This window comes from Columba livia, chromosome 6 (genome assembly GCF_036013475.1).
Source record: "Columba livia isolate bColLiv1 breed racing homer chromosome 6, bColLiv1.pat.W.v2, whole genome shotgun sequence".
In the NCBI taxonomy this organism is placed as follows: domain Eukaryota; kingdom Metazoa; phylum Chordata; class Aves; order Columbiformes; family Columbidae; genus Columba; species Columba livia.
Window position 1 is genome coordinate 4,408,613 of NC_088607.1, and position 23,879 is coordinate 4,432,491.

The window sequence follows — 23,879 nt, forward strand, 5'->3', positions numbered from 1 at the left end:
TCTGTGGCTTGTGCTCTGTCCTCACAAGTCAGGAGGAGAAGACTGGATACTTTGGAAAGGGAAAACAGAACATCTGTGAAATCGCTAAAATGGGATATCCAGGATATTCTTCTTGCCACTGAATGTAGAGAACAAACAGCCCATTTCACACACCATGTCCAGTGGGTCTCAGCTCCCACAGCTCCCCCTGTCACTGCACACCCTGCACCAAAGGGAACAAAGCCACCTACTCCAGATAAAACCACCTGAAAAGTTCGATGGGAAGCAGTTTTTCATTAAACGAATTTTCTTTTTAAAATACATAATTCAGTAAAGCAGTGAAAAAGAAAATTGTTTTTTATTCCAGTTTTAGAAAATTAAAATCCTAGCTTTAAAATAGAAAAAGTCTTAGTTTTCAAATTTTAAAAGAACATAAAACTGAAGAATGAAACTAGAATTTGTTGTGAAAATATTTGTCTACAAGAAAGGACCGCAAGCACAATATAATAATTCAATTTCTTTTGGGACAGTGATTTAAAAAGCCAGGATCATCACTAAATATATGGGACTGGATCACCCACAGCTGGAACTCAAATATACCAAAATATATAGATACTGAGATATGAAATTATGCTTATTATTATATTAAAGTTATGAGAAATATATGTGAAATGCAATTGCAAAAGCAGACTAAAGAATAGGGTAACAAATTGTCACAGAGACACACTAGAAGTCAACTTGGGCAACAAGCTCCAAACAGACTTTATTCTAACCAGAACGGTCTAGCAGAAAAGCAACTACAAACAGCGTTTATCCAAAATTATTCAGCACTCCAACAACATTATAGAACACAGGTTTAGATACTGAGTGTGAGCTTGGTTACTACTCAGCTAATTCAAACTCAAGGGAATCAGATCCCTGTGATGATTCAAAATGCACATTTTCCCATTCTTACAAGGTGGAGGACTCTCAAAGAGCACCCAGAAGATCATGTACCAGGTCAGTGAGGTGTCTCAGTCCCTGAGGAATGTCCCTCAGATGGTCAGTCTAAGGAGAACCTTCCACTGTAGACCTATTGCTCGGAGGAAACCAACTCCAAGGTGGTCTCCAGTGGTGACCCCATTTTATAGCCTGGTGGAATCTGGCTGTGGCCATCACAAGCACAGAATCATAGAATTGTTTTGGTTGGAAAAGGCCTTTAAGATCATCAAGTCCAACTGTTAACCCAACATTGTCAAGTCCACCTCTAAACCATGTCCCTAAGAACCTCATCTCCTTGTCTTTTAAGCCCCTCCAGGTATGGTGACTCCTCCACTGCCCTGAGCAGCCTGTTCCAATGCCCAACAGCCCTTTCTGGGAAGAAATTTTTCCTCATATCCAGTCTAAACCTCCCCTGGCACATCTTGAGGCTGTTTCCTCTTGTCTTATCACTTGTTATTTGGGAGAAAAGACCAACACCCTCTATGCTTCAACCTCTTTTCAGGTAGTTGTAGAAAGTGTGAAGGTCTCCCCTCAGCTCCTGTTCTCCAGGCTGAACCCCCCAGGTCCCTCAATCCATCCTCATAAGAATTATCAGCTGGCCTAATCAGCCAAGAAGACCTGAATTTCTCTGTTCACATCCTCGCTTGTCTCCCATACATGCTTCATGGTCCAGAATCTTCTTGGGGCCCCCTTAGCTGAGGCCTCTGTTCTGTTGACTGAGTGTCCCACCCCTCCTGCTCCCCCATCGGGGCGGAGGAGGCGGTGAGGAGAGGGTCATTGGGGCACAAAAAGTGTTAGAGCCATCAACTGCACCATTGAAAGATCCAACTGCTACACAGATGTGATGCTTTCTCCTAGATGACTGGACAAGGGCAAGAAATAAAATATACATGATGAAAATATAATCTGGTATTTTCAACACGGGAGTAAGGATCCACATTTCACACGAGCCAACTGCTGCACATTTCCTTCAGCACTGAAGGTTATTTTAGAGGTATGGAAAAGATGAAAGATAAGATTTTACTCTCAGATAAACTGATTCTATTAACAACACTGGGTTGCATGTGTGCAGCTGCTAGCACAACACATCCATCCCAAAAGTCAGGATCACTCCAAAAAGAGTGGGGAAAAGGGTCACTGATGAAAGCTGTCCCACCTGGTTTTCAGCTGGGCTGAGTCCAGGGAGCTCCCATACACCTGAGGAGAAACCTCTTATAAATTGGCACAGGCTATGTGTGGAGTTATATTAGTTATATATCACTAATAGATAGTAATTGGCACTAATACATAGTGATATATAATATATATTTTTATATATTCTATATATAAAAATATACATATATAGTTCTTTATGTATATATCTATATATATAACTAATACATATTTTTATATATTCTATAAACTAAGTGATATATAAACTATATATACTATAGTGCATATATACTCTATATATAGTATAGCGTATATATAGACACTATATATATTAACCAATACAAAGAAAGGAGGCTGAGATTTGTGCTGGAGAGGGATCCTACATTTTTACAAACTAAAAAGACCAAAAAAAATACCATGAGAGGGAATATAGCCCAACACATATGGAATGAGGATGATTTACCACAGCCCCACATCCCATGCAGCTTCGTGTATGCCCAGGGTCAAAGTCCAGGCAGGGCTCCGTGTGCCCCCCCCGCATCTGCACAGCATCTCCTGGGGGAGGGAAACCCTTTCATACACAGGCTGGGTAGCAAGGGCTGGCTGCCAAATTTATTTATGTTTTTAAACAAATGCTCTCTCGGATAATCTGCGTGCGGGGAGCCTAAAAAACTGTTGGAGGGTTTAGCGGAAAGTGTCTTGTAACTTTTTTGAGGGAAGCAACAACAACAAAAAAGTGAAAGGAAAACAGAAAAGCAGCGAGTTGACTGCTCTGCCGATCCCACCTGCCAAACGCCGGCGGAGCGGAGCGCTGGTCCGTCTGTCTGTCTGTCCGTCTGTCTGGCTGCCGAGCCCGCCGATCACATGCAGCCCCGTCCTGCCCCCTCCCTCCGCAGCCTCCGTCCCGCTGCGCAACTTCGGCAAAACTACCCCAAAGCGGCGGCTCTTTGCTGCTCCAGCCCTCTAGAAGGGGAGTTTCCCGGCTGCCAAGGCTCTCTGTTTTCCCCTCTTTCCAAATAAAGTTCTGGGATTTGCAGAGATTTATGCAAAAGCAAAGGATAATGATTGCCCCGAGCAAGAAAAACTCATGTTCTTCTCAGCTCTGCTTCGCTCTCTGCGCCTTTGGGCTGGTGCTGCTGGGGGATGTGTCCCAGGCTGTACCCATGGACGATCAGGATTATTACCTGCAGGAGATTAGCAACAGAGATCATTATTATTCCTTCCCGTATCCTGGTGAAGAGTTTTTTCCTTTCACGGAGCAACCTGGAGAGGAAGGACCCGTCCGTGCTGCAGAGACAGAGGAGCACCCAGGGTTCAAACCCAGCAGGAAAGAGTTAAAACCGAAGAAAAACAACAAAAAAGGAAAAGCCATTCTTGAAACTCCACCAGGTAACTTTCCACCTCCTCTCCCAGAGCTTGGAGTCTGCTGAATCTCATGCTGACTGTGACTTTTAGCATTAATGAATATCCAGTTAATGGCAGTCTTGGTAACAATAACAATTAATGTGCTCGTGGTGAGGATGATGACAACACATTAATTTTTAATATCCCACAGAACAGATCTGCTGAACTTCTATAGATTTTTTTTAACCCTTTCCTCATCAAGTAAAGACATATCAGAGTGGTAATGTATTAATTATGCTTCACTCTAGCTAGTATACAGACTTTTCCTTCTTAATTACACTTGACAGCTGGCTTGCTATTAAAGCTGCTGTTCTATAAGCAAGAAAGACCGATTCCCCGGTAAAAACTGGTTGTATATGGTGATGCTTTACATTATCTCTTGTCATTTTAACCTGAGAGGTTCCTGATTTAATTTTACTTATAAACCTGTGAATTTCTTTGAGATGTCACTTGACAGCCCTCCAGAGGAAGATATGTAAACAAAGATCTTCTTGTAAAAGACTAAGCCATAACAAGCTCAGTGTAATTATTGACCTGTAAAATAATGAAATTAAATAGCCACAAAAAAGCCTTATAAAAACAGAAAAGCCACCCTTAATTCCATTTTCTATTTTCTGCATTTGATTGGACGCAAATATGCAACGATCAAAGTTTGCAGAAACTTGATGAACTTCTACCATCCAGTTTTTCTCATTACAAGCTAATTGCACCCCCCCCTTGAAAGAAGAGTAATTTCTTTCTTTGTTTCCTAAATTAATGCTGGGTACTTTTTGGTTTGGGACACTTAGAAGTGAGTTTGGCCCAGCATTGTAAAATCTGAGGGCAAATCCCACATCCCTACAGCTGAACTCCCTACATCTGAACTTCAATGGCTGGAGCACATGGCTCAAAATTTGCAATTCAAAGCCGTTATTGCATGCAGAGAGCAAAACAGAGGATCAGGGGTTGTAGAGTGACATTAACTTTTCCCAGTTACATCTAAAAGAGAATAAACAAAGTACTTTCAATTTAATGTTAACACTAACAGAAATTAATTAGCAAAGATACGGGGTTTTATAATAATAAACAGTGATAAGAAAATAACGTTTCTGAAATCTGGGAAGCCATGTGGGACAGGCAGTTTGGATTGCTGGTGTAACTCAAGGCAGAAGTCAAGGATGACAGTAAATATATTAATACCTCACCCAGGGGAGCAGAGACAGGGGACATCTCCACCCTTGGCTTCCTTGGGCCAGCAGCAGCTTCCTGAGCAGGTACTGCCTGGCTTATTAGGTTTTTTATCTTACCATGGGCAACACATGGATTTCAAAGCTACTTAGTTAGATACCAGTCTTTTTCTTGTTCAGCATGTTGGAGACAGCACGGATTTCCAGCCTGTAGTGGGATATTCTGGGCTTCAGCTCTGTTTTCACCTTCCTTGGTGCCTTTTTCCCAACTTCACAGGCACCGTGGCATCACATATACTTCACCAGACATGGAACACTGTGACAGCGATGATGACAGCATCCAATATGTGAGGGCAATGTTCATTCATCTCTATAGACAGGTGTCTTTCTTGTTCCCCACCTGCACTGAGCACTTTACAGGGGCAAAGGAGGCAGAAGCCACGTGGGTAACAACCTCCTTCAGGGTGCAACGCTTGTCCCTTCCAAACCTGCTTGGGTGGATGCACTGGAGACAGAGCGGTACAGAATTCTAACTATATTACACAGCATGCTGAGGTCTTACAAGCAGTCTGAATTTGGTCATCGCCTAAGAATGTTTGATTTTACACATGGAATGGCACTCGTTTTTCTGTATAGGAAATTAGGGAATTGGAAAAAAAAGACCTCCTCAAACCTTCCTCGGAAAACTTCCTATTGTGTGCCAACTAATTGACTTGTGCAAGTTTTGTCTTCTAATTTGGTGCTTTTTGCTTTCCACTCAGTTCAAGGAGTCATTTCTGCATTCAGCCAGGTGAGGTCCTTCCTTGACCTCCTCTTCCTCGGCATGGCCAAGCACAAGGTCAAGGGGATCATGGGAGAGGCTCGTGATGCACCACGCAAAGTAGCTCGAATAGCTCAGTCCCTCCTTCCAGAGCAACCTTGTGCTCTTTTGACACAGCTACTGAGCTCTCACCAGCCACATGCAATAAGAGGTTTTAAAGCCTATGAGCTTTTTAAAAAAATAGCCAGAGGTACAATAAACAACTGATCCCCTCCACCAAACTTTCTCTTCTTGCTCAGTGCATGGAGGCTTGGCACCAACTCAACAAACTAGCTGTTACACTTTAATATGGGAAAATTCAGTGTATTTCCTTGGGAGCAGCTGAACTATTTTAACTGAAATAGCCATAATAAGCCCTAAGGCAAACACCCAGCAAAGAAAATGGTTACCATTTGTTAAAGATTTAAGGAAAACCAGGAGGTTTTTAGCAGGAAGCGTCAGGCAATTTTAACTGCAGACAGTGCTAAAACTTCTGGCTATAATATTTGGAATTTCTCCTTTCTTCTCTCCCAAAGGCAGGCAAGGGCCAGGTCCTGCCGGTGCAGTGACACTGATGCTTGGTACCATGTCACCGCGCGTCGCTTTGAAATGAATATCTGGAAATCTGGGCCCTTGTAAAGGTGCCAGAGGTGCCTAAATAATAATACATGCCTACAATTTCTCACATTTGGCCTGTTAAGGGGACAGCTAGAAATAATAATAGCAGTTGCCAAACAGATATCCATGAATAGGAGCTATAAACCTGGCTGTGTAAATACATATGTTGTCTCTCTATATATATTTATATGTTTGTACATATATCTGGAACTGGAATTAATTTATTGGGCATGCAGTAAACACAAAAATTTGCTTTTTGTGAGGCTTGCTGGCAGCCGGGGCATGCGGGATTAATTAGTTGTAACAAACAATAGTCTGGCTGGGAGCTGGGATGAAGAAAGCGGAGGAACGGGAACGTGTGATCTGCCCTTTGGCTGAGCAGCTGGTGCTGATCAGCCCCAGCTTTGAATCAAAGTCGAAATCAAACGTAGCAGTTCTGAAGGACACGGCACGTAACAGATGCCACGAACTCAATTTATTTAAGCTAATTACTGAAGGTGGTGAGAATATAGATATTTTCAATCTGTAAGATATTGATGTAGAAAGAAATCCTCTTGATGTCAGAGAGGTTGCAATGTGTTTTGGGTTTTTTAAGTATTATTAGAATCAATATTTGCAAATACTTGATTCAGGTAACAGTTAAAAATATCAGTCTGCCTCCTTGCCCTGTAAATGACTCATAAATGAAGTGGTACCAGGTCATCCTTGGGAGGTAAACGGTTGGATTGACAGGTTTCTGTATATACATATTTCCATTTTCTAATTCCATCCGTGTTTGTTTAGGCTTCTATCCAAAGCTCATTCAAATCACTGGAAAGAGTCTTGTTAACCTCAATGTTTTTCTTTTATGAGGCCCTTAATAGAGTTTAATATATGCCGTCCCAGCTGCCATCTGTGGGGCAGATCCCTGCAGATGCTTTGGGGTCTGTCTGCAAACATTCACCGTGCGGAGGTTTAGGGGGCTGCAATCCCCATGACATTGCTCAGTGCTTCACGTTGCTCTGGGTCACCACCCGACAGTTCCCACTGTCAACCCGATGGCGCCCAAATCAGCCACAATTACATCTGTAATTACTCTTCTATGCTTCTGTCAATTTTTGGTGTAGCTGCCGCATAACTCTAGAAATGCAGTGCTACAGACTCTTTGTTCCGTATCTCCTTTCATGGTTAATGTGATACCACGCTTGCCAAAATACTGCCTACATAGCTCTCTTTAGTCCAAGACTATCTGTCAGTCTCATGGAGAATGCAGGAAGTTGGGACCTACCAAACATTCCTAAGATACAAGTTTGATTTTTAAAACTTGTATTGCTACAGTGTTTGTGTTTTGGCCATGCCTCAATTCTGATTGCCTTTAGAAAATAAGAGAGTGATGTTTATTTATACGGCAGTGCTCAGAATGGGTTTACTGCACATTTCTTTTGTATTTCATAGGTCTTCCAGTGTTTGATCTCTGCACAATCCAGCATATGTGTGTGTGTAGTTACCATGATTTCCTTTGTCTTGTCTAATCTATTGCTCTCCTCAGGCTTGATGAAACTCTTCAGATGCATCGCTGTTTACTTGCTCCAGATTTGTTTGGTTTTGTGTAATTTTGCCACCTGTTCAACAATGTAATTCTTAAGGGTTTTGGTGTGTTTATTTATTTATTTTTTAAAGTTATGTAGTGCATTAGGAGTCTCTTGGATGGGTCGTGATCTCACTGTCTGAGGAGGAGTCAATAAGGAAAGGCAAAAAAATGACGAAATGGCCAATGCAAGCAACTATGTAAACTGTCTTGCAGAAATATTTTGAATGTATAAAAGTAGACTTATATTGCGTTAATTAAGATGCTTATCAAGATATGAGATAATGAAGGCTTGGTGAGAGATCAGTAAGTGAAAGAGGAGGAAAAGCTGAATCAGAGAGATGTTATTCAGGAAAAACTAGAAAGATTTTGGTACAAAATGGCGATGAAGACCTGAAGAGGGTGTGAAGTTAACAACATGACAAGTTCATGGTGTTATTGGCATTTGAATGGTGAATTTGTTGACTAGGAAGAAGACATGAGCGTGATACCTAAGGTATTGAACTAATAGCTGAAATCACTGAAGAAGTCACGTGGATACACCAGATTTCCAGCTAGAACAGATGTAAACATAGAAGAAAAAGGTGGCCAAAATTGTGGTTTTAGATGGGATTAGCTAAAGCAAAGATACAAAGAGGGGAGACTGCAAACAAGCAGACTAAAGGCGCACCAGAGAGCCAGGAGGAAGTCTAGCAGCAAAGAGAGTCATTAAATTCAAAGTTTTCCAAAGACATTTGAAGTCCAGCATGTTGAACTTTGCTGGCATGATGAAGATGGGGTGACGCCTCAGAGCTCTGGCTGGGAAGAAGAAGTCATTAGGAATCTTGGCAAGGTGCCTCGGAGTGGAAGGCAAGGGCTGAAAACCAGACGGGACGGGTGGCTGGTGTGGGTCTGCGGGGAGCAGAGCCCGCGGTGGCTTTCAGCAGCATGTTGAGGAGCTTGGAGGAAAGGTGTGGAGGAAAATGGGGCAGGAGCTGGGAATACAAAAGAGATTCAGGGGAAAAAGGAGGCTTTTGGGTGAGAGAACTGAATCAGAGGGTAGAATGAAGGCTGGGGATGACTGTGTGCATGGACTGGGTTTTAAGTGAAGGCTATTGAATCATAGAATATCATGAGCTGGAAGGGACCCACAAAGGTCATCAAGGCCAACTCCTGCCCCTGCATTGACAACCCCACAGTTGACACCGTGTGTCTGAGGACGTTGTCCAGTCTCTTCCTAAACACTGTCAGGTTGGGGCTGTGACATCTCCCTGGGGAACCTGTTCCAGTGTCCAGCACCTCTGGGTGAAGAATCTTTTCCTCATGTCCAACCTAAACCTCCCCTGGCACGTCTTCTTGCCATTCACTCGGGTTCTGTCATTGGTTGCCAGTGATAAACAACTCATATAGGAACTAAGAAGAAATAAGCACAGAATGATCCACATGCTCAGTTAATTACCAGTGCTGCTGTTTTCTATCCTGTTTTAAACCTTGTAGCTGGCTTGCACTTCTGAGAAGCCCAGAGAAAGTGGAGCGCTCCTGTGTCCTAGAATGTAAACTGTCATTTCAAAGCTTTTGCCAAAACTTCATATGCTACCAACTTTTACAAACTAACTCATTTGCCCTAGGTGTACATTCCATAAATTTTAATATGGCCTGTATCACGTCCTGATTGCCAGATGTGACAAGCGAAGATGAAAACATGTGGCTTTTAATGAGCCTTCTTTCATCTACCAGCATCTATTTTCTCTTCAGCACTTCTACAAATATGTAGGATTATGAAAAGTAACATAGCCATTGCATTTGAGAGCCTGTCCTTTAAAGAATGTCACAACAAAGGAGGATGAAGGATGACTAAGAATGAATAATGAAAAATGCCCTTGAAATTGGCCAGACCTTTTTGATTAACATTTTCCTTACCCATGGCTTCAATGGCTAATGAAACGAGAGAAAAAAAATCAGAATAAACGTGTTTTATTATGCTAGAGGAACCTGCTTTCTACGATAATTCTCCTAGCAGTTTTTTTCTGAATTCAGACTAATTTTTAAGGTGAGAAAAATACCTCTCTAAAAAAGAGATGGTTTCACTGAACAGATTTTAGTAGTATGAACCTGAATCTAGACTTGTACCTGAAATGTCAGCATATTACAAATCCCTCATTATTCAAATTCATTCCTGTTTTTTGATGGTATTCTCTGTTCAGTGAGCTGGCTAGACAGGTCAATCTGATGGTTCACAATCAAATTTCACTTATTTCTTTTGGTTTTGCAATGAAGATTTCCGTCAGCTATGTGAACTTAAAACCTGTCAAAAAGATGAAGTAATGGAAGTTAGGGTGCAGAAGCAATGATTTATTGAATTTTCAGTGTCTGAGCCTTTTCTTCCTGGAATTTTTGAGCCTTGCCCAATACATTTTCTATGTAAAAAGCAATACCAAAAGTTTTATTGTCTGGGTACAGAGCTGAGATTTGATTGTCCTATATACTGGTTTCATGTGCTTGTGTTATTATTATGCAAAAGATGCACCAGATTTGGTCTTCTTGTCAGGCCTCTGGTGAGGTTATGTCTTGTGATACTTGTTTTATAAGCAAGGCTTTCTGAAATGAACATACTTGTATGTGCCCTTAACACTAGGCTTTTGGGTACTCAAGGCAAACAGGAACAAAGCTCTTATGTAGCCAAAATTATTTACCTTTTAAAATGCAGTGATTAAACATGGAAAACACTCTGTAGCCTTTACTCAGCTCAAACAAACATTCACCGAAAGAAAACAGAGGTGAGAGAAATAATCACTCATGTTCGAAACAGACAATCACCTTTACTCTTTCTGTCCCCGGGAGCTGCCTTAATAGACAGTTTGGTCCTGTTTAATTCAATGGGTCATGAATCAAAGGCAGCATTTGAATTTGCTTCATGGTTGCTTTTTTTTTTCATGGCCATTATAGCTGTGCAGTTATATCTCCAGTGTAGGATTTACTTAGTAACCGGCTTGAATATACTATCCATGCGCAGGCAAGAATAAATTGCATGGAAAATGGAATAGAGGACATTTTGACCAGCCCCAACATGGGTATCTAACACTGCTAATGTCTGATTTTTTATGCAAGCACATTTCTAATTTCCTTGTAACACAGCAAAAGGAACATTTACGATCCCATTCCCCTGTGGTTTTATCATCCCTGCGCAGGGAAAAACAGGGTACTCTTGATTTCTGCTGTCTGCTAGAAGGGATGAAGCACCATCAGAGAGGAGCAAGGCATTTTACTCTTCGTGCATTCACCAGGCAGTGCTAAATTAACTTGACAGGTGTAAAAGGAAAACTGTTTCTCTCTTCTACCCATAGCTAAAAATGGGAACAAAAAAAAGGTGAGAAAAACAAGAAGGGGAATGACGAGATGCCAGATGGTGGCTCTGAGGGTCAGGGTGCCTATGGAGACATCAGGGGAAGTATATGGGGATCATTTAAAGCATCTTTGGAGTACTTGGGTTTAGCTGTTAATCCCTCTGGCCCTGTTTGAATTAAATTTAAAAGGATATTCTGGAGAATATGCTGATAGATATCTAAGTCGTCTTTTGGAAATAAAATAATTTCTTTCTGGTGGGTAACATACTGCAATTGGCAAGCAAGGATTTGTATCGTGTTACTGGGAGTTTGGACTCGATGATCCTCATGGTTCCATTCCAACTCAAGATATTCTATGATTATAGGTTAAATGGAGATCAGGAAAGATAAAGGCTTCATTCCTTATTTCCGCAGTGATCAACACAATTTTTCTAAATAGCAAGAGGCTTTGAAGTAACTTTCTGGTTCTGGAGGGGTGTTTAACAGAGCTGTCTTATAAATGGAAATCAAGCTCAATACACTGTGAAGTATATTTCAAAATCATGTCTTGTAAAAAATTATGTGAGGTACTGCTACTAGGTCAGAGCTGGAGAAACACATTTTATTCTTGGATTAGGCAGAGTGAATGATTTCCTATTCTGACACACAAGAGAGCCCCAAACCTGCAAACCTGTGGTGCATGGTCTGTGTGGGGCTGCGTCGCAGCGTGTCTGCTGGGATTTGCTATTGCAGAAAATCACACAAAAAGAGGCAAGTTTCAGTGGATCGTGGCAACCTCCAGTAACTATTGCTTGTGCATCTGATTTAGTAGTGAAAGCACGCAGATACCGTATTAATCTTCTATTTACGTGTGGTTATTTACGGTATGGGAAACCTCTAAATGTACAGGTCTGTAAATAATAGCAAATAATACCGTTCTACTGCTTTCACACAACCATTAGCAGGATGCTGTGTTTCTAAATTTGCTGCTGCATCCAACAGTCCAAGTGAGGAATGCAATCAAAGCTGTATACAGAAGTTAAACATATTTCAGGTATTGGCAGCTTATGCTTCTTTTTACTTCTTTCTGCTACACAGTGTGCTCACTGGTTTCCAGTTACTAATAATGAAAATATTACTTTCAGAGTGAATAGTGTACCTGATTAATTTAGCTCTTAAAGATCTATTTGGTATTTATCTTTTTCTTATATTTTTTTTCATTAGCATGAGTTGCCTGACAGACTTCTTGTATGACCATACATCAGCCCTAGGCTGCTTGTGAATTACGTGAGGTATGTACCTGGCAATAGTGTTGTTCTGCTATAATCAGCAGAATTCCCAAGGACCAGCTTGAACTAACATCACAACTTCAGTCTTTATCAAGTCAGTATTAAAAGGTTATGTGCATGTTTATATTTATAAACACCTAAAAATACAGGAGTTTTGAAAGATGTGTGGTCTTTATTTTCAAGACAACAGATTAAAATCTGAGAAGCTCCTGTCCTTAGAAATATAGCCATGGGTAGTGGTCATTTTGGTAATGGTGATTGAAACTGTAAATGATATTTTTCTACTTCATCCATTGGGAGTTAATACAAATATCAAAATAATCACCTCTCATCTAGCCCTTAGCTGGATAATCATGCTCATCTTTGTTTTCCAGCCCTGATTCAACTTCTTCTGAGCTTCATGAAAAGAGGAGTATCTCCTGCAGCATGGGCTGGGAACATGTGTGTGGCTCAGCTTCATGTTCAGCATCTTTCCCTGTAAAATATGTGTTCATGTCAGCAATGAGAGTCCTTTAGCCATCTGGGCAATCGTTTGAAGTCCAATAAAGGGAAATATCCTGTTCCAATGCCATGTCTGGTGGCCATGTTTCTCCCAGAGTGTGGAATACTGGACATGTTTGCAGTGGACTGATCTGTTCAGGAAATGTGGACAGAAAAATGCTCAGTTTTGAATCCTAGTACATGGCAGACAGGTCTTGACCATCCAGAAGGAGACACTACTGGATATGCCCCAAAGCTGGACACTAGGTACAGCCTTCAGCTGTTCTATGATGGGTCTCAGTTGGGCTTAAGCACCAGAGCCCTGTGTCCAGCTTGTTCTTTTGGACCTCAATAGCTCATCTAGACAACATCTAACAGAGCTTCCTAAATCTAATTTTTTTGCTTAGATTATGGGGCTTGAGCACTTCCTGTAGACAGTTTCTTCCTCACACTCCCACATACCACAAATTTATTACTTTTCTTGGCATTTCCCTTCTCTTTGACTCCACAGGGTTTATCCTCCTGGCTGGGACCTAAAAGGGAGCCTGAGGGAGAAGCCCAAATGTTGGGCTTGGCTTTCAGAGTTTTCTTTGGTCTGTGGAGTGGCTCAGGAGGTCTGTGGTCTCCATTGTCCCCAGATTTGCCTTTTGCCTGTTTCCTCATATGAACTTTAGAAAGCAAAACAGTCTCCCCTTTCAAGGGGAGTTATGTTTGACAAGAGAGTATGGAGTGAGGCCAAGCATCTCCTCCTTCTAACGCATCCAAGGTTCACTGTAAACTACCTGAGTGTATTAATCATTGGAGATGATGTTGTTTGTAATGGAAGCAACTGAAAACTCTCTTTGTCATTCTTTGCCAGAAATTAGAGTATTTTTATGTTCTCCTCTTCAGGGATACAGTGTTTTATGGTGACAGGTTTATGGCTTCTCTCTACTGTCAGGGTCCTCCTAAAACATCTGTCAAATCAAGGGAAAAATTCAAAGTATCTTAGAAGACCTGATCTCAAATGTGGAGGTAAGCACTCCTTACCAACACCGTTACGACCACCCCTTATGCCAGATTTGGGTTTAGCACACTCTTGTTTTCCCCCAAGATAATTTTCAAAAATATAATGAGTTTGCCCCATACTCATTAGACAGGATCTGAACACAGGACCAGACTTTAACCTTCTGAGAGATTTTTCATTGGCATAGAGCAGAAACTTTTGTTTCAGCAGAAATAAATCACAGAATCATAGAATGGTTTGCATTGGAAAGGACCTTCAAAGCTCATCCAGTGGCACCCCTGCCATGAGCAGGGCCATCTTCACCAGCTCAGGTTGCTCAGAGCCCCGTCCAGCCTGGCCTGGGATGTCTCCAGGGATGGTTCATCCACCACCTCTCTGGCCAACCTGGGCCAGGCTTTCACCAGACTCAGGGACAATTATTTCTTCCTCATTTCCAGCATGAATCTCCCCTCCTTCTGTTTAAAACCATCACCACTTGTTGTGTGATAACACACTCCTCTAAACAGTCTGTGGATCTTCAGGATTTCAGAATTGAGCAAGGAGACAAGCAAACATGCAATTTTAAGTTCACTGTTAACTCACATTTTGTATCATTTGAAGTTTCTGAGACACATCTTTGAATCAGTGAACCTTCTATGTGCTAAATGTTTAGCTTGTGATTATGAGCCTTTGCTGGACCGGGGCTGAATTGTTAAACAAAACAGAAAAGATGTTTAGACAGAATGAATTTTGGGAATCTTTTGCAGGCTACGCAAAGCTGCAAGATCATTAGGGAGCTGGAATAAGGAGGAAGGACCTCTGAAGACTCAGTCATTTGAGTTGGAGAGGTGCCCACTCTTGGAAATATTTATCTGAACCTTGCTTGAACTGTTTCAGCTCCCTCACATGGAGTTGGAGCTTCTTAAGAGCTTCCCTGCTGAACCTCCAGTTCTTCCCTCGGATCTGCTCAGAAGTAGCAAGAGCCATGTCTTTCTTGTGGTATTTTTAGCATTTTGCTTTCTGTGGGCAGGAAGCTCAGAGGCTTGTGAAAGTGCTGAGTGCACAGAATTTAAAAGATATTAACTGAGCTTTTAAAATCACAGAATCCTGGTGCTTGCTTGGGCTTGGGGTATTTTTTTAATTTTTTTTTTTTCGTTGTTGTTCCCTAAATCGCCTTTTCCATGACTAGCTTGAGGGCAGGTAGAGATAAGGAAGTAAAATGGATGGACTATGATATGTGCCATTGCCTTTCCGGCAATGAACATCGGAAAGCTTAAAAGTCATCTGGAAGCTGAAATCCCTTGGGAAGTGGAGCAAAAGCTCCTGGGAAGCCCAGCTGAGAAATCTGAGAAAAGGAGAGCCTGACTGCAGAGTGTGCGTGTGTTTTAACTCCTTAAAAATCATGCGTTTTTCAAAAATTAGGGAATAATAAGTTGTCTGTGCAAGCTGGGCTCTGTGCTTAGATATGCATCGATGGTGCATTTTCCAGTGGGATTCCTGTGCTCCCCTGGGGTTTGTGTCTCCAGAGTGAGCCCAAACACCAGCCGTAGCCCTGGTCGCAGGGGCAGCATCCATCATGCACCCCAGCAATTCCTCTAACTTCTGCTCTTTAGGATTTTTTATTTTTATTCTTTTTTAAGGAGGGTAGTCACATTTCAACCCAGGCCTGGATTTGATTCTCTCAAATCTTAGAGACTGAATTCTTTGTTGAAGTTTTACTTCCTTTTTCTTTGAACTCTTAAATACTTTGCTTTCAGGGTGCTTCTCAAGGGTGCGACAGTTTGGACGTAGGGGGCTTTAAAGGCAAGAAGAAAGCTCTGTTACATGAGTTCCTAAATCTTTTGCTTTTCAGGACTTCTGGGAATATCCAAAGGACCTCTGGTTATTTTCTGTGTGCACTTGGCCAATTCTTCATCCCTTCACTAAAACAGTTTTCCACTGTTTGGGACTTCGAATGTATCAGCCACTTCAGACTTCAGTAATGCCTTAGAGCTGAGCTTCAATCAACCATGCAATTAAAAGAAAGTCCATCAGAAAGAGATTAAGTGAAAAGCAAAAAGACAAGTAAACTTTTTTTTTTTTTTCTTTTACTGAGCTCTAGAAAGTACAATCTGATTTATTTTTCAGGGTTGGGAGGGAGCACAAAGTTTGAGTTCAGGTTAATTGTAACCACAAAACTTTCTTCCGAAATCATTGTCTGAGCAGTAGCTCCAGGCACTACAGTGACTTCTTTTCTTTATGAGAAGTGTTTGTTTTTATTCGTTCCTCCTATTATGCCATATGAAATAATAACAACAGATGTGATTCTAGAAAAAAAGTATATATGTCTACTCACTGCTAGAGCAGAGGCACCAGGTCTCCATAAAACCGAGACTTACACTTTATGAAAGGTTTTAAACCCGAGTTGGATTGATTTTAGGTATTTCCTGTCACAGGGTTCTCTATATAGGTCAAGTATTTAGCCCAGATGTGCAACCTGGAGGAGGGTTAGGCAGCAACTGAGACCAGCCTGTGCGGGATGACGACTCAGAAATAAACTCTGAGGTTTGAACTGTCCTTACCACCCACTCAGCGATGCGTCCTCACAGTTACTGCTGCGAGAGGAGGAGGAGGAATATTAATTGCAAGAGGTATAAGCACAGTTGGGTGCTGGGGGATGATGGTTGGCTTGGCAATCTCTGCTGAAGTGGTCAGCCCACCTTTGAGGGTATTCTTTCTCATGCAAGGAGGTGTGTTTGCAACTATATGTGTTTGTGTACATGCAGAGAAGGCAATTGTTAATGTCACTTCTGATTAGCAGCATAATCTTTGGGAAGGTTTAAAATTGGCAAGGATTAGTTTTTTTCACAGACCAGCAGGGGAGGAATGACTCTGGGAAGGATGATGCTGTGCTGTTCACCTAGGTCTCACTGCTACATCTATTCCACATGCTGTTGGTAAATGCCTATTTTTAGTTTTAATCATTAAAAAATGAAAGATGACATTTCCACTCCCAGCTAAGATGATTAATGTCGGTCCGCTGCCTAAAGGCATCACTTATACTACTTCATCATGCTGGCTCTGAACTTTGCTGGCTCCCACCAAGAGCTAAGTCAGAAAGCTAAACTGGTAGAAACAGCTTATGATGAAACCCAAAACTGCATAGCAAGGTGACTCTATCTTCATCCCTGATTTACCTGTGTTAGGCTTTGGACCGCTTCATCAAAAGAAACTAGTGCACCTGTTTCAGTACCATATTCAGCATGTTTTCCACTTTACAGAAAATAAATACAGTTTAGTCTATGCTAGATTTTATCTTGATTAAAAGTTGAATAATGTTAAGTATTGCTGACCAGGAAGTGGCTGATTTCAGTCTTTCTCAAGTGTAAATTTAGTTCTCAGGAGTGGAGGGAACTATAGTAGCGGGGATAAAATTTAATGGCTCATCAGTGCTAATGAGACCTCCTTTACAACCTCGCAGGCTGTTCCTGCTCTATGTGTGTGGGCTTCATGTGTGTCCTAGAGAGAAGGTGGGAACTGGGTGATGTCAGAGTGGTGCCACCTATTTCTGTACAACTGCACAGTATCTGTGCAACACCTACCTATAGATATAATTACTTCTGTAAGATGTTGATACTACAGCTTTTGAGCAGGCAGGGGGAAGAAAAAAATGTGACCACAAGCCAATTTTATACAACTGTTTTTATGCAGTTGTACTATCTTTGGTAAAATATGCTCAACTGGAATCATTAAACCGGTCAAACTTTAGCACTTTTGGGGTGTTTCATTTATTAGGCCAGGGTGGTATCTTAAGATAGTACCTGTTTTTTGTGTTTGTTAATGGTATTCCAAGTTTCAGTGTTTATTTTTAATGGCTAGACCTAATGTTCTTCTTGGAGAATCTTTGATCTTGCAGGATACCTCAGTGATTTCATATTTCAAAGTATTTCTGGCACGATGACATTGGACAGATGCGTTTTTAATGGTAATTTTAGTCCCATACCCAGCCATTGTGTGAGCGGTCTGTCTCAGTATTTTTCTCCATTGTTTGGCTAAGCTTATTTGTTTGGCTCTTGAAAAAAAAAAAAAAAAAAGGGAAGAAAAAAGGATGGTTCTCATTTTTGATGGCTGTGCTCAGTTTTTGTGGCTTTAGCTGGAATTACAGAAAGTCTTCATCCTGTGCTTCAGAAAAACATCACAGGAGACATTTTAAAATTAATAGCACAGAAGTCAGCCTTAGTCAAAGCTCATAATAAAAAGCTGAGAATTGATAAGGTATTTTTCAGGCTGTATTTTTTTGCCATTAAAGGGAATAATATGTCTTTTTCAGAGTGGCTAAATACCCATATTCTTTTGTAGAGAAAGTGAAGGACTTGTCGGGTTTGGATAAAAGTGAGAGGGTACCTTGTATCACGAGCATCTAGAAAACCTTTTCCTGGGGCTATGCCTAGACTGATACTTATTGCCTCCATATGCTGGTGGTCCATGCTGAATGCAGCTTGTCCTCCCTCTGAGCAACCTGATCTGGGTGAAGAGGTCCCTGCTCATGGCAAGGGTTGGACTGGATGAGCTTGAAGGTCCCTTCCAACCTAAATTGTCCTGTTTGTCTGATTGTTTCTTCTGTTAATGGCCTGGAGACCATGACCTCTTTTCTCTGCCTTTCTCTTCTCCTAAAAAGATGTGGGGAGAGAGAGATGAAGACAAGAGCTATGGACCGTGCTTCCACCCACCTGGAGGAGGCCGCTGCCTGCAGGCACCTATGGGTATGGTTGCTTCTTCCCTCAAGAAGAAGGAACAGGTAGCAAGAACCAGAGCCAGGAGAAACAATGGCAAATGCTTCTTGTGCCCAAGCCTAATGATTTTGTACCTGTGGGATCAGGCCCTTGTATTGCCCACATCATAAACCATGTCATCTCCCAGGTGGGCTGTATGATGGCAGCAGTAGGCAGCTCAGGGAATGTCATACAGTATCTGGAATGTAGATGAGCCTCTTGAGTCTGAAAGCTTGGCCAGAAATCTCTCAGAGAACAAGATTTCTGGAAACTCCTGCTTCCAGCTGTGCCAGGAACAACAGAAGCTCTTCCTGCTAAATGTGCTGTTTTGTTGCATCTAGAACCAGCCACAACCTGGGTTTGCGAGGAAGCAAAAATGTGAAAAGTAATTAAAGAAAAAAAAAAAGTGAAACAAAGTGCGCTTTCTCAATCTCAGAATGTTTAGTTTCATCTCAGACCTGACCTAAAGATAATTCTTACTGTATTCTTTATTTACCTTTAATCTTTCCTTAACCTTGGAAGGAGGAGAAGAGATACTTTCACATTCCATAGAGTCTGGACCCTGCAACTTTTCAAGAAACTGTTGTGCCCAATCCTGCCAGCTGGTGCTCAGTGGTGGTGTAGAGAAACCATGGGAGTGTTCAGTGCCTTTGTACAATGGGATGTCTTTGTGTGTCACTGGTATCAGACACAACTTTGGCGGCCTTGAAAGTGTCTTAGGGCTTTCACTCTGGTTCACTACCCCCAACTCCAGTGGTTATGGCTTTAAATCCACACCTTCCCTGCCCAGGACTGGCCTTGCGCCATCACACAGGAGATATTTGCCACTTCTCAGTAACTACCTCCCTTCCTAAAAAGCATCTCCCCTCCCCACAAGCTAAGAGACTTTCAAGACGCAGCTCCTTGGCCCTGGATAAGATGGTTGCAAAGAAGAATCATATCTCACCATCCAAAGCAGCTCTGAGATGCCAGATAGGTGACATTTGTGGGAGCCTCACTCCGGCTTTGCTCTCACCTAGAGCACATGCAAGTGTCACTCCTGATTTATGGAGGCCTTGAGTCAGACCCCTAACAGAACTGGCTCTTGTGGCTTTTAACCAAAAGCATTTGTGGCTTTTTATTTTATTTTAATCTTCAACAGCAACCATAAAGAGAAGTGAGAGAAGTGTATGTTGCAGTGCTATGATAAATATTGCCATTTCCATCTGAGAGAAGTCCCTGACATCTTAAACCCCCATGCAGTATCTGTTGCTTGTCCTAGAAAAATATACAGCTTTGATGCAACATTAGAGAACAATTAATGTTGTCTTAGGATAGAAAATTTTGGCATCTATTTAATCCTTTATTTGATCTTTGATCTGGGACTATAATTCAGTATTTTAGCTTCTATATAGGGGATTTGTTATAAGTGCACATTGCTTACTTTGTTCTTTTAGTACCCTGGGAATGGGTTTATAAGAAAAAGCAAACAAAAGCAAACTGTGTGTGCTTGAAGGACCTTCAACTGCCTCTACTGCTTTAATTAATCTGGGGTGCATAGGGGCTGGTGTCCTGAATTCAGGCCAGAAAAGAAACTGGAATGTGTTGCTTGCAACACTTTGGATGTGAACAAAGTCAGAGAACTGCTCAGACTGAAATCCGCGGACCTGTTTCCAGGGAAAAAATGGGCCATACCAAGTGTAGAGTGTGACTCATGAACATCTGTGGAAATTTCACACTTCCACAATCACATCGTCAAAACAGCAAAATTTAGCTAGACCGTGTTCCCCCCCCACTAATGTCCTAAGACTGTAAATATAACAAATTATTTAGAAAACTGAGAACCTTGTTCTGTTTCATTCAGCCCCCACAAAGGCTGTCTACCACAGAAAAACAATCAAAAGATCCTTTCAGCAAGTAGCAGGTGAGCAGAAATATGCTTTTACTGTTATTTCACCTTTCAGGTGCATTGCAGTATTAAAATACTTTGCATACTTGTGAACTAAGTGTTAGTTGAGATACAGGAATTACACTGCCAGGGTTTCCTTTAAAAGTTTCTGCTGTTGGGAGATGAATTATCAACCACACTTTTCATAGGAAAAGCTCTAAAGTTAGCTGTTAGGGTAAAATTTATTGTATTGACCTCTTTAAAAATTTTTATCCAAGCCCGTAAGAATAGTATGAATAGCATAAGAAGTATTAAAGTCGTCTTCCCCCAAAACAGATACATTCTTGTACCTGTATCAGTAGCTTCACAGATTTGCATTTTCTTTGTTAATTATATGTTTAAGTGTTTTGCTTAAACAAGGCCTAAATTCTGCATTTAACCTGGCATGGCCCAGAAAAAGAAACAGGGAATCAAAACCTAAAACTAAATCTGTCTTATTTCATGGGATTTCACCATGAAATACCTGATTGTATTGTGTTGGCTACATTGGAAGGGTAATGAGGTCTTCATATTTACCATAGTGATGTTCTTCTGTTGAGTTGGGTAGTGCAGGCTCAAGCCCCAAATGCAAAGCTATAGGTACCCACAACAACAACAGCAAAATCCTGGTGCTAAAATCATTCTCTGTGTAGAAAAATTTGTGTTAACTCACTGTCAGCTCTACTGTGACCTCTCCTTGTCTTCTCTGAACTGCTGCATCTCTTGCGTAACATCCTTTCTCCCCAAACAAACGTTTTGAAATGCAAGGAGATTATTATGTGTTTAAAAATGACAAAGCTCCTGGAGCTAATACACATTTAGAATCATAAAAAAATAAATAGTCAAGGTACATTCTGCCTCCAAATGTCAAGGAGACTGTCAGACTGCACAGGGCTGATATTTGAGACATTTCTAGGTCTGAGAATCACTGTGCGTGAGGAGTTAGACAAGAACAGACTTGCAGGAATTGAAAAGGATTATAGGTAAAGATTTTAAAAATATAAGTGAAGAGGAAACCTGATGCTTCTTTTCTTTCCATTTGAAAATCTGAACATATTCTTAAATTGATGGAAAATATTATTTAAATAAAACAATCATTTGTCTGCCATGCCTCCGAAAGAACAGCACAGAGTGATTTCCTAAATGCATCCTTATTAGATACAAAAGCTATAATGACAACCTATGCTTATCTGACAATCTTTATTTAGACCAGAAGAAAAGAAAATAAGTGACTAATTTAGGCAATGAAGATGAACAGGGTTGTTTTCCTTGCCCTATTTATACATTTATCTTCTATTTATGGAGCTAATATGTTTCTAAGAATGCCCATTCATACAGTTTTATCATAAAGAACAGCTAAGATTGCTGCAGAGCAGCTACAGTTACACTCCAGGTGTAGAGACAACCAAGCTGGCTCTGCAGAAGGTGGGTTGTTTTGATCAGAATTTCAATGGAAGATGTTGCATCAAGTAGGGTACAGCCATCGTGAGGCTGAAACTGCTTTCAAACCTGGGCCAACATCCTTGCACAGAGTTGCAAGATGAGTTGAGTTGATGTTGGCTTGAGATGGGAGCTCAGCAGCTCCTTTGGGTAGTGCTCTCAGTATTGGCAAACCCTAAATTGTAACTGGTAAGTTGAGGTTTCAAGAGATGAAGTTGTGGTTGAAGTAAGTCTCAAAAGTCTCCTCCTCATGACTTCAAGGGATGGGCGATTGCTCAGTGTCAAACTATCAGAGCTGCCTTGCTGCCCTTAGCTGGGATACAATCATTTCTCCGTCTAGCAGAAGCATAATGGAAAATAATGGACACCGAGGTACCGCCATTTAACATAGCTAATGGAAAGCTATTTTGAAATGGAAACCTCACAAGAACAGCGTTCAAGATACACGTTATTAAGTCTGAATCCAAGCCCTGTCTCTGTTTCAGTCTTGGAATTAATTAATTTGATCCAGATATTTTATTAATGGCTTGTTTCTAAAGTGAATACCTATTCATGGTTGAAAAATAACACACAAAATTGTGGTTGGATAAAGTCCAGGAAGAGAGAAATGTCCAGAACTCCGCTTCTTCCCTCCACCTGCAAGGTTAATGCCTGTTTTTTGGTCACTCTAAAACATAAATACTCTAGCTGCAGTTTGTTAGTAAGTTGTTATGTACATAATACGTGGATTTAAATGTCAATTTCTGTATTTTATAATGATTACTTTTTCAACCAGTTAAAGAAATTACCAAACAACTGGCTCATTTCCAGGTGAATCTATAAGGTATGAACTGCTCTGATTACTCATGATACCCAATTTCTGTAGCTTCTGCGGTGTTTTTCAAACTGGCACGGAGAATACAAAATCATTAAGACAGCCTCATTGATTGTGTGGCAATTTTCATTGTTATACGAAAGATTTCTTAAAAGATAAAATATAATAAAGCAATACTTTTAAAAGTACAATCTCCATGAATGCCATAAATCAGTTTATTTTCCTGTATGCCTTTGAAAAAATATGCTGTCCTAGTTATCTCTAGTAGCTTTAAGAAGTGGGGGTGACACACAGCAACAAAATAATTTATCTAAAATTAAATTCACAGTATGAATCAGGATTTTTTTTCAGTGGTGAAATGGCTTCTTTAGGTGGATTGTGTGGTATTATAACGAGTAACTTGGAGTCAATCAGGTGAGACCACACTGAAAAATTTGCCTCCACCATCTCTGTATATTACAGATTGATGTTTTGGTCTAATATATTCCTCTTTTCACCCTTTCATTGATGGTGGAATTCATAAACGTGTGGGAAAAAGTAATATTCCTAAAGTGTTACTAGTCAAATATTATGGCTATAAATAGGAGACCTAATTTCATTTGAAAGCAAAATCAAAGGTCTTGCCTTGTGGAAAACTTCACAAATCCCATACATCAAAGCTACTGCAAACAATAGGCTTGATGACTCCAAGAACATCGTCCTGGTTCAGAGCTGCACAGACGGAAACATCTAAAGGTCAATGGTCTTTTATGGAGAATCCTGCTGCTCCGTTGCTGTTTTGGGAATTCTTTCCATTAATTTTCAGTCAAGTGTTGGACCAAAATACTTGATTTTTCTTACCAAGTTATAAGAAAAAAAAATCTTTACATGGTTTGGTAAGTTAATGAAGTGACAACTTAAGGTTTAATTCACTTTGAGAAAAAGCAAGCTAGGTGCTCTGCTACTAATTTATGTAAATAACAGGGAAAAAAATCCTGGATACTGTTAAATGGATGGTAAAGATCCTAATGATCTCACTTGAAATATCACAAATCTTGAGAACGTTGAGAAAGGACAGTGTATTGTTAAGAACGTATTGCAGTTTTCATCAAAGGCATCTATATTGCATACTGTACTACTCCTGCCTTCTCTTAGAGCCTAATCTTGCCTTCATTGAAAACTCCTGTGAAATTGAGCATTTCATAATATTGACCTGTTAATCTGCTGTGTTCACAGACAACACAAATAATTTGTCTTTGAAAAATAA

General features: G+C 40.9%; 1 protein-coding gene across 1 annotated transcript in view; it reads left to right on the plus strand.

Moving 5' to 3' along the window:
* Positions 1-2,669: 2,669 nt before the first annotated feature.
* The window catches only part of CPXM2 (carboxypeptidase X, M14 family member 2), a 75,252-nt gene continuing 54,042 nt past the window's right edge, over positions 2,670-23,879 (plus strand). Inside the window, exon 1 of the mRNA XM_065066773.1 lies at positions 2,670-3,501. Within this exon, the coding sequence (XP_064922845.1) occupies positions 3,156-3,501 (346 nt within the window). The 5' untranslated portion in view covers positions 2,670-3,155. The remainder of the gene's footprint in view (positions 3,502-23,879) is intronic.